Source organism: Suricata suricatta, chromosome 13 (assembly GCF_006229205.1).
Source record: "Suricata suricatta isolate VVHF042 chromosome 13, meerkat_22Aug2017_6uvM2_HiC, whole genome shotgun sequence".
In the NCBI taxonomy this organism is placed as follows: Eukaryota; Metazoa; Chordata; class Mammalia; order Carnivora; family Herpestidae; genus Suricata; species Suricata suricatta.
The window spans coordinates 51,842,881-51,854,923 of NC_043712.1; the positions used below are offsets into that span (position 1 = coordinate 51,842,881).

The 12,043-nt window shown below is 36.6% G+C and overlaps 1 protein-coding gene across 1 annotated transcript in view; it reads right to left on the bottom strand.

Annotated features, from left to right (window-relative positions):
* Nucleotides 1-12,043, bottom strand: part of CCDC171 (coiled-coil domain containing 171) — a 287,055-nt gene that overhangs the window by 251,287 nt on the left and 23,725 nt on the right. Inside the window, exons 5-7 of the mRNA XM_029919663.1 lie at nt 9,295-9,469; nt 6,088-6,278; nt 3,755-3,883 (exon numbers count right to left, since the gene is read on the bottom strand). Of these exons, the coding sequence (XP_029775523.1) occupies nt 3,755-3,883; nt 6,088-6,278; nt 9,295-9,469 (495 nt within the window). The remainder of the gene's footprint in view (nt 1-3,754; nt 3,884-6,087; nt 6,279-9,294; nt 9,470-12,043) is intronic.

Below are 12,043 nucleotides of genomic sequence, written 5' to 3' on the forward strand. Positions count from 1 at the left end.
CACCGACAGCAGGCAGCACGACAGCCTGATGTGGTGTGGCTTGAACTCGTGAACTGCAAGTCATGACCCTAGTCAAAGTTGGACACTTAACTGACTGAGCTACCGAGGCACCCTCCCAAATCATTTTTAACTAGAGAAAAAATTACTGAAGGAAATTAAATGTCTATCAATAAGGGATTGATGTACGTTAGGAATGTCCACATGGCAGAAAACCACGCAAACACCTATAAGAATAATATAACGATATCAGAAGACAGACAAACAGACTGAAGAATATAATTCCATTTATATGATTCAATGATAAATGTTTGTATTCCTCAGATAAGGAGCAGGATTTGAGGGGGGTCATAAGACCTTCACTTTTGCTTTTAAATTTCCCTAAATTAGGGCATTTTTACAATGAGCACAATATATAGTAATTTTATAAATTGAATATAAAGGCATTTCCTGTTTGAAAACAACAGGCAGTATCAGCTCCAGAGTCCCTGTCTATGCTGTGTGCTTACACAGGGCTCCAGTGGGCAGTTTCCTAGGAAACTGCCAAGAAATGCTCCTTGCTGGTCTAGAGCCTCACAGGCAAACTTCTGAAATACTTGTGTCCATGGAGCTTTCTCCAAGCTATCCCTAGATCACAGTCGTGCCTACCAAGTCAATCTTTACACGTTGTCCTTGAATCCCTAATGTGCAGCCTGCTGAATGCCTAGTGTGCTCTGGTATCTTCCATCACTGCTCCCCACTCTTCCTCCCCTGTCTTTAGTGTACAGAACAATTTTCAATCGACATTTCTCATGCTCTTTGCCATTATGAACTCTCCTACCCCTTAATCCCTATATGCATCAACCAAATTGAGTCAGCGAAGGAGCAAAGGATCATTTTATTTCTTGATTGAGTTATAGGATTTGGGAAACAAAACAAATATGAAAAATTATACATTCGTCTTCTAGATGTTTTCAATCCTCCTGATAACTTCTACATTGAAATGAACTGGGAAAATGACAAAGGAAAGGGCATGGCAGTATAAAACAACCCTTTACTGCTACATGTCTCACACTGTCTATGATAGAAAAGCCTGGAACAAATAACTATCCTCAAAGTTCACATTGCGATGGCAGGAATGAAGAAAAACTAATAAAAAACACAAGAAACGGCCATTTTAAATTAAAAATTTTAATAAAGATAAGAAAAGAGAATACATTTCAAAATCAATATTAATACTTTGTTTTTACATTAAATTGGCTTGGGTTTGTTGTTTGGGTGGGGGCTTTTTGCCTTTGATTTGTTTTGAAATTTCAAAGAATGCTAAAGAAAGATGTGGAGTTTTTAAATTTATCAAAAAAGGGCACGCATTTAAAAAAATGAGAAGTACTTTTTTTAAATGAGGTAACTGTACTAGAGTTCCCATTAATATTCCAGAGAAGTACACCTCTATTTAGCGTTTCAATTACTAGGGGAGAAAGGAGACATGGCATAAAATTAAGATTTTTTTTTTTATAGTGGGTCTGAATTCTAAAGCCCAGATGAAAGAAATACTACACCTGCTTTGTCTGTTAAAGATGGGGTTTCACTTAGAAGGGTTTTTTTTAACTTATTGTAAAAACTGAATTCCCTTAGAGAGTTACACAAAGAGAACACTATACCATACTAACATCTAATTATAGGATGGAAACCTAAACCCATCAACAGCCAATAGGGAGAGAAGAGAATTTCAAACTATCCCACAAGTTGTTTAAAAAAAGACTTAGAAATACGAATAGTTTCTTAAATTTGCTTTAAAAAGGAAGGACAGTTTTCTTTTGTTAATCTTAAAAGGACAAGAAAGTGAGAGACTGAGCTCTGAACATTTCAGTTATAAAATACAATAAAATTTATCTTATGTTAACATTAAAGTACATGTTAACAAAGTGGAATTTAAATAAAAACTTTAAAAAATATATCTTTAAAAGGTTGTAGTAACTAGGAGTATATTCCCTACTCTTTCCCATATATAATAATTAAAGACTGATAGAGGGGCTCCTGGCTGGCTCAGTCGGTAGAGTATGTGACTTGATCTCGGGTTGTGAATTTGAGCCTCACGTTGAATATAGAGATTACTTAAAAGAGATAATAAACCTTAAAAAAAAAAGATACCATATTCCTTTGCTGCTTTATAATATAAAGTCTGGTATAACCACATACATTTCATTGACCTAGAAACCGCATCTGAATCACACCATCCACACATTTGAAGGTCTCTGAATCATAGTTGACAAATTTCAGGCTACTGACTGGGGGCACCAGAGATTTCTCAGTGTTTAGAAATGAAGAGAATATTTTCATTTACTAATGTTTACTTGTTTGTTTTAGGTAGCCTTTAACATAATTATCAACAACAGTTCAAATATCATGTGCTCTGTGATGATTTCCCTAATCTCCTGGGCAGTTAATACATTTCTCTTTCATGATCCCATAGAATTTTGTTTAAAATTTTATTATATGACAGTATATTTTCTCTTTACATGTCCCTCTGTTTTAAAATCTTCTAGGACAGAAATCATTTCTCAGTTCTGTACGCTCAGTATCCATAGCAGAAACTCAGTATGTACTTAAGGAATGAATGAACCAATGAATGAACAAACTACACAAATTACAAGCAGACTCTAAGAATACCAAGAGGTCTACAGACTGATAGTAATGTCTTTCCAGAATCTACATATGGAGTAACTGGTAAGAAAAGCATTGCCCAAAGACCAAAGGTTTGGGTATTTGTTGGCATTTTGAAAACTTACATATACAACCAATCCAGTATTTCCACTGTTTACCGTCAGCTTTCGCTCTTCAAGAAGGGGGAACTCTTATTCTCTGCATGTTTTTGACAGCCTTTGTCTTGCACAGTTGTTTCTAACATAAAACTACTACAAAATTTTTAGATAGCTTTTTCCGTTCTGTGAAGAATGCATATCTTGGACATCTACAAAGATTATACTTCAATTTGTTGTTTTATATAGAAAAAAAATGCCTTGTACAAAATAAGCAAAGGAGAAATGAAGAAAATTTCTTTTAAGTTACTTTAATTAACAGTTTGAATATATCTTATCTTTCCTTCAAAATAATTTATATATAATCTCCTGAAATAAAATGCAAAGTACCCCAGAGTGAGAATCTGGTGACTGGTTGTCTTTCCCCCACATTAATTACTCAGTCTATGAGCTGAGGAAATCATAAATCTCCATCTGCTCATCTACAATGGGGGTTGGATGTAATCAGTTATTTTCCAACTGGACTATTTGAAGCCTTGGGGATTCTGTGCTTTGGAAGAAAGGGGCAAATAGAACATAGTTAAGAATTTGCTCTTCTTAAAATGAAAAGAAAAAGAATTTGCTCTTCTTAACAAAAGAGTTGAAAAATCACTATGCTATATTAATTTATAAGCATCCTTTAATATCTAAGATCCAGTTATTCTATTTCTTTATACTATTAAAGTGAGCCATCTCATATTTTAAATTGGAAAAATAAAATACCAAATGTATATATATGTCCTTCTCAAAATCACAGTATTTGTGCAATGAGGTCACCCAACTCTAATTCTGGTAGTATCTGCTAGTAACAGCTGCCCATATTGTCAGGTGACTACAATGAAATACGGCCTTTCAGAAATCAAAGACTAGGATCATTTTTGCGTGGGGTAAGCTAGCCAACTATTGCACTAATGTAATTTTTAATATAATAAGCATTAAGAAGACATATTTGAGGAACTGAATTATTATTTTTTAAGTACCTGTACTATAAATTGTAACTCTCTTCTTTCTGCTTCCCATTGTTCTGCTTGTAATCTAAACTCCTCCAATGCTGTCTCCCTGATATGAGACTCCATCTCATTCTTCTCCTGATGGTTTTCCAATGCTTCCTTTATATGAATAAAATCAATGAAAGTCATCTTTCTTTCTTCAGCCCCAATGTAAGCATATAAAGGGTTCTCCTTACCTATAGACTGCTAAAACTCATTCTAATTTGTTACAATTATTAATAGAACCATATCATATTTTGAGCATCAGAATGTAGATGTGAATAAGAAACTAGTTATCCATTTAACTTAAGCAACATTGGAGAGAAAGAAAAAAGAGAGAGAGGCATATATTTAACCCAATTCTCTAAAAAATTCAACTTCAGTGGTTTGAACAAAATGATATGATAAAGAGACAAAAACAAAGTAGATTATATGTAACCTATATGTTCCTCTTTATGTAAAGTAGATAATATGTAAAGTTCTAATTGCCTATGAACAAACTGGATTATTCCTGGTAATATAAATCTGACAGAGAACTTGTATTTACTAAAGGCGGGAGGGAATAAGTTTTGTGCAGCAAATCAGCATGTTAAAAATTTGAAAAGTCAAAAAAATATATTTTTAAAGTTTGGACAATAACTAACTTCTAGTTCTACAGATAATATTTACAAAAGGTGTTTTGGGGGGATTCCTAGCTATACTACATTTTATAAAACCTAATTTGGTTTAAACTCTTAAAAATATAAGATACAGGTTCCCCAAGAAATCCAATTTTCTAATCTATAGGGTTTAAAACTAAGGTCCCATTAACACAAGAAGAAAGAGTCTGTGGTTTATATGAGAAGTGGGGAAAGCCTTCTGTGTCCAAATAAACAGTAGAAGCAATCTGCATAATAAAGATTACCCTTATAACTTTCACTAATGGAAAACCATCACAAAGGGCCTTGAGCCTTTTCCCCTTTGGGTAAAATAGTTTGACTCTTATTCAATCCCAAATTCCCCCAAAGTCTGCACAGATCAGTTCAAAGCCAACAGCATAAAATTAAGCTGAGTTCTCCTATCAAGTAGCTGGGCAAGCTCACAGAAAGAACTTATAATCTGAGGTTCAGGCTGACTGACTATTTAGGAAGCCTACTGCTATTACATTTCTTTCCTCGTAGCTGCAAGATGTTCTTCGTGGGGAAGGTTACACAGGGCCCCCCAGGGACTTGGAACACCGGTAGCCACCTTGCCTCCCCCTCATTCAGCTACTAAGGGAGTCCTTGCAAACACCAGGCCCTGTTCTAGGGTCTCAGAACACAGCACCAAGACAAGAGACAAACTGTCTGACATGGAGAAAATCAGAAGATCTGCTGACAATGAACCTTCGTGCTGAAACTTTTATACTGAGAGAATGCTTGTGTAAAATTACTTTTAATAAAGAATTCTAGAATTCTATAGAGCCATTTATGCCAATGGTAAATATAAAGCATTGCTATCATTTTTTTTTTAATTTAAACTTCTAGCTTTAAAAAAACATGGAAATATAGGCAATTAAAAATCTATCTTCAATGGGGTAGGCAAATTCAGTCAAATTATACTTTTACTTTAGAGAGTAAAAAAAAAAAATAGAGGCACCTAGGTGGCTCAGTCAGTTGAGCGTCTGATTCACCTCAGGTCATGATCTCACAGCTTGTGGGTTCGAGCCCAGCATCGGGCTCTGTGCTGACAGCTCAGAGCCTGGAGCCTGCTTAACTTCTGTGTCTCCCTCTCTCTCTGCCCCTCCCCCATTCACACTCTGTCTTTTTCTCTCAAAAGTAAATAAATGATAAAAATATTAAATAAAAAAAAGAAAAAATGGAAAAATAAATAGCTCAGTAAAAGGTCATCAAATATTTTCATGTCATGTCTAAATAGAATGTGTTCTACATAGATAATGAAGTTTATATCAGATATGTAAATATTTTTTATATCTATCATATATTTAGACCTAAATCTAGGGCCCACATTTCTAAAATTCTAAATTTTTATGCTACTGGACCTAAAGGGCTACGGGTTCTCATCTTCTTATAATCCCACATAAATTGAGTTTTTTAGTTTGATCAGAGATCTCAAACTGTTTTTCACAAAAGAAACAGTATACATATCAATATACTGCTCAAGCATATTACAGAAGAGACCCACAAAAATGCTCCTGAAAGGAAAGAGGGAAAGAGTAAGGGTAGGTGAGACGAAATCAGATTTTCTTGATTTCTCGTAGTTATTTTCCTTTCCAAAGACAACTTCAATTAATGTATAACACATCTCAATGAATATAGAAAAATTCCTTTATAAAAATCAGTTACCTGTAGAGTTTTCTCTAGTCTGCTTTTCTCTTTCATAAGTAAATCATGTTCTCGGTTGCAATTTTGAATTATATTATCTCTTTCCTCTAAATCACGTTCAAATCTTCTGCATTCTTCTTTCCAGTTCAGCTGGGAAGTCTGGAATGCTTTCTCGATCTCATTTGCTTTTCCTTGAAGTTCTGCATTCTGAGCTATGAAAAATATAAAAGAATAATAGGTATATTTACAACCACAGATTAAACCCCCAGGAGTTCAAACACCTAGATGTTGGAGTTGATCTCATTACAGCATGATCTCAGGACAGAAGACTTAACCACTTCACACCAAGAAACTCTAGGAAAGCTCACTGTTTCAGAACAATCTATTCTCTAATTTCCTAATCTCTTCTTCCCCTCCAGACAACAGTGATTTTGCCATGAAATAGTATGACATATTCCTTTTTCTTTTTTTTTTTTAGGAGAGAGTGAGGGCTCAAGTGAGTGTGAGAGAGAGAGAAAGAAAGGGAGAGAGAGAAGCGGGGCTCATGTGAAATGATGCTCAAACTCACAAACCATGAGATCATGACCTGAGCCAAAGTCAGATACTTAACTGACTGAGCCACCCAGGTGCTGCAGTATGAGAAATTCCTAGAAGCATGCCCAGGTTTAGGTGCACCCATAGCACCAGCTGCACTCTACTACGTTTTCTCCTATTCAAGAAAATAAGTCAAATGTTGTAGGGTTTTTGGCAGGGCACCTGGTTGGCTCAGTCAGTAGAGCACATGACTCTTGATCTTGGGGTCCAAGTCACATGATGAGTGTAGACATTACTTAAATAAATAAATAAATCTTTCAAGAAAAAAAACGTGGGTTTGGGGTGCCTAGGTGGCTTACTTGATTAAAAGCATCTGACTCTTGATTTCAACTGAGGTCATGATCTCATGGTTCATGAATTCAAGCCCTGCATCAGGCTCTGCACTGACAGCTCAGACCCTGCTTAGGATTCTCTGTCTCCTCTCTATCTGCCCCTCCCCCACTCATGCTCACTCTCTTTCTCTCTCAAAAATAAACTTAAAGAAAAAGAATTTTTAATTTCATTAATGGTTATTCTTCTATCTTCCTCTGTAAAGTGTCTGTTGAAATTACTTGACATCAGGAAAATAATATCCTACCTTCTCTGGACTTCAATCTCCTCATAATTAAATCAAAGTCATTAACTTGTATATCTAGTGCCTTTCAAGTCTTACATTTTTAAGTTCCAGGTAGTGGCGTTGTTATTAAATGCCAGAGGTAATCAAAAATACTTTTGACCAATGGCAATAATCCAAGACAGCTGGCCACAATTAGGGACAAAAACCTTTAGAATAACTACAGCTTAACATTTGTTTAGTCTCATGTGGTTAATAAAGCACCTTTTGGGTTTTTTCATTTTATCCTTAAAACAACCTAAGTTCAGGGCACCTGGGTGGCTCAGTCGGTTAAGCCTCCGACACCGGCTCAGGTCAGATCTCATGTTCCTGGGTTTGAGCCCTGTGTCAGGCTCTGTGCTGACAGCTAGCTCAGAGCCTAGAGCCTGCTTCCAGTTCTGTGTCTCCTTCTCTCTCTGCCCCTCCCCCTCTCATGCCCTATCTCTCTCTGTATCAAAAATAAATAAAACATTAAAAAATAAAATAAAATAAATAAATAAAACAACCTAAGTTAAAATATCAGTAAGTGGTAAAACCAGGACTTAAAGCTAAATCTTCTGAATTCATGCTCAATATTCTCTTAATTAAGGACTGCTACATACAAGAACTTTATACTAACACTGGGACACCTAGCTGTCTCAGTTGGTGGAGCATGCGACTCTTGATCTCAGGGTTGTATGAGCCCCACGCTCATAAAAAAATAACAACATTATTCTTGATAATCAAAAACTGGACATCACTCAAATGTCCATTAACTGAAATGGATAAATATATGTGGTATGTCATACAATATAATACTAAGCATTAATACAAAGTTCATAAAAGAATATGAATAAACTCACACACAATGTTGAAGGAAAGAAGCCATATCTAAAAAAGTACATACTATATGATTCCATTTAATATGATGTACAAAAAAGAGGCACAATTTATTCTTGCTATTAAAAATCAAGGTAGCAGGGGCACCTGGGTGGCTCAGTCAGTCCAGCATCAGACTCTTGATCTTGGCTCAGGTCATGTCTCACAGGTTGTGAGTTCGAGCCCCACATAGGCTCTGTTCTGATGGCCCAAAGCCGGCTTGGGATTCAGTCTCTCCTTCCTCTGCCCCTCCCCTGCTTGTGCTCTCTCTCTCTCTCAAAATAAATAAATAAGCTTAAAAAGAAAAAAATCAGGGTAGTAGTTATCCATGTGGAAGGACTTCTAGTAATTTTCCATTCTGTGATATGGGTGCTTCTCTGAGTTATACACTTATATTAGGCACATTTCTTTAGGTATATTATACAAAAAGATTTTTTTTTTTAATGTTTGTTTATTTTTGAGACAGACTACGAGTGGGGGAGGGGCAGAGAGAGGGAGACACAGAATCTGAAACAGGCTCAGACCTATCAGCACAGAGCCCAACACAAGGCTCAAACTCACGGACTGTGAGATCATGACCTGAGCCAAGCCCGACACTGGACTCGAACTCATGGACCGTGAGATCATGACTTGAGCCAAAGTCAGCACTGAACAGACTGAGCCACCCAGGTGCCCCAAGACTTTTTAAATGTTCATATGCTATATAACAGTTAGTAACTGAGGATTAAATCCGCTACCTTTTTCTTCTCTAGGCACTACTCTCTAACCCTATAGTTCCCAAACCTCGCGAATCAACAGAATCACTTGCAGTAATTCTTGAACATATAGATTCTCTTGAGCTAGAAATTCTAATTCAGACTACATGTGATAGGAGGCCTACAAATTTTTTTAAGCTCTATGTGATTCTGCTGATTGACTATTCATGGAACAACTGCTCTACAAAGTGTTTAACAGAATTTTGAATCCCTTTTTCCATACATATACAACATTTTTTTAAAAAATCAATGTAAAGTAGATGAATGTTCACATAACTTTGTATCCACACAGCAAAGTCTGTCCATCAAAGGCCAAAGATCGAAACACCCCCCCACCCCAACCCTAGTGGGTAAACATAGCCAGCAGGGAGCAATGATATACAATAAGGATAAAACCCGAAACGTGACAAAAAATAAAACTAGTCTTACCACAGAGTTTTTCTTGGATCCTCTGTGCCTCAGCTAACCTTTCTTCAGCAGCCCGTCTTCCAAGACCAGCTTCCTTTCTAGCAACAGCCAGGTCATATTCCAGACTTTGTCGCAATGCCTCTCCTTTTTCAACCTCAGATCGCAGCTTGGCAATCTGGCTCTCATAGCTTGCCAGCTAACAACAGATTTTGAGATCATGAACCAATATTAAAATATGTCACCAAGATGATGAAATTGTGCACGCAAACATTTAAATGTCTTAGAGAAATTTGTTTCTATAATATTTATGAGACAAGAATTTATAAATTTATACTTTTTTAAAAGACTGAGAAAGAAGCACTAGCCTCACCAAATGACGTCATTAGTTTTCGAATTCTAGAGAATCCCTAGAGAAAATAATAAAAATGAAAAATTCTTTTATGATCTTCTAAAAATAAAGAGAAATTGGTTGGAGTTTTTTTATGTTTTTGTTTAGACTCTATGCCCATTTGGGGGCTTGAACTCACAACCCTGAGATCAAGAGTCATATGCTCTACTGACTGAGCCAGCCACAGGAACCCATGAATAAGTGCAAGTTTTTCATCAGAAATAGTCATGAGTAAGGAGAGAAAAAATGATGACACATAGGAAATACTTCAAAAAATTCACTCCTCTCTCTTCTTCCTATTCTTTAAATGAAGTCAATAAGCAAATTACATCAGGGCACCTGGGTGGCTCAGTCAGTTAAGTGTCCAATTCTTGCTTTTGGCTCAGGTCATGGTGTCTCGGCTCATGAAATCATGCCTCCAGTCATGATCTGAGCCCACAGGACAGAGCGCGCTTGGGGTGTGCTCTCGCTCTCTCTTTCTCCTCCTCTCTCTGCTCTTCCCCCACTCCCACTCTCTCTCAAAATAAATATATTTTTCTAAAGAAGCAAACTGCATCAAAGTGTACTTCAGTAAATACTGTCTATATTATTTCTCTTGATTATGACATTACTGATGGAGCATAAAGTAATAAAAGTACCAAAAATTCAGGGATTTTAATGAACTAACATTGAATTCATCTAATATCTAGCAACTATATATTTAATAACTAGATCTAATTTATCTAAGATACTTCCATGAGTAGTATGACAGAAGATAGGTCAAAGAGTCAGAACTAAATGATTTATAAAGTACATTCCCACTCTAAAATTCTAAAATCCAATCAATGATTCATTAAATAATATTAAAAACTTCCTGTGTCAAGCACAGGAAAACATATAAAAACAAATAGTATGGAGTCCCTGATCTCAAGTAATGAAATGCTATAGAAAGGCATGTGGGATAAGTTTTATAAAAGAGGTAAAAAATGTTGTGATAGTTCAAAGAAAAGCAAAAAGTATTTACTTCTGACAGTCAAGAAAGAGATGGTGGATAGAGGCAAAGCTAGAAAGGCATCATGTAGGAAAGCACTGAGCTACTATGCCAGGCTAGAAAAAGACAGCTGCATTATCAGATAAGAAAAGACAGAAGAATTTCAGAAGGGCAGCATCAGAAATTACCACAAGTAGGGGCGCCTGGGTGACTTAGTTGGTTAAGCTTCCGACTTCAACTCAGGTCATGATCTCATGGTTCATGAGTTCGAGCCCCACATCAGGCTCTGTGCTGACAGCTCAGAGCCTAGAGCCTGCTTCAAGGATTCTGTGTCTGTCTGTCTGCCCCTCCCCCACTCATTCTCTCTCTCTCTCTCTCTCTCTCTCTCTCTCTCTCTCTCTCAAAAACAAATTAAAAAAAATTACCATAAGTAGCTATTATTATGTAGAGTACAGCAAGAGTTACACACCTTTTTTCACATATAAAGACTAAAACAATACTAGTCTTATTTTTAATAAGTTTGAGAAAAGTGAATGTCTTCGTAACATGCTTACAAAATAAGAATTTACAAATACCTTTAATAGTGAAGAATAAAACCACAGAACCTTAATTACATATTCAAAGTAACTCACTTTGTTTCAGAATCACTCCATCCTTCCCTGCCCACTGTCTCCCCTACTAATGCCCAATAAGAATAAAGTTGTTAACATCTGGGCATTTCCAGTTGTGCCAGTCATTCACCTGTTTGCCCTCAGATCCCCTCCCAGTTCTACGGCTCAGCTCTGTATTGTAGGAACTACATTTCCCAGGTTCCCTTGACAACTGGCCTCTCAGGTTTGGCCAATAGGAGGCATCTGTGATATACTTATAAGGGCAGAAGTAGTGAAGCCAGGGTAGTTATCCAGCTCTGGAACTACCTCCAGCAGCATCTGTCTTCCCTGTTGCTTCAAATCCTTCTGGATGGTCCCTATCAATCAAGGAAGACCTCTTTGCAGGCAGAAATGGGATAGCTTTGCAGTGGCCCATTGGCATGGATCACAATTTGTTAAATTATCACATGCAGTTTAGAACAAAATGACATTTGAGGACAAGCCCTGAAGAAATGAAGTAGCAACTGCACCTAACCATTAGGGCAGCATTGTTTATTTCAAGACCTGTAGAGTGGGAAAGCTAAATGCGACTATGTTGGAAAACTTATAAAAACAAAATAATAATCTCAGAGCTTTATTAAGAAAGGGTGCTGTATTTTGTCAAATGCTTTTTCTCCATCTATCGACAGGATCATATGGTTTTTATCTTTTCTTTTGTTAATGTGATGGATCACATTGATGGATTTGCAAATATTGAACCAGCCCTGTAACCCAGGAATGAATCCCACTTGATCATGATGGATAATTCTTTTTATGTGCTGT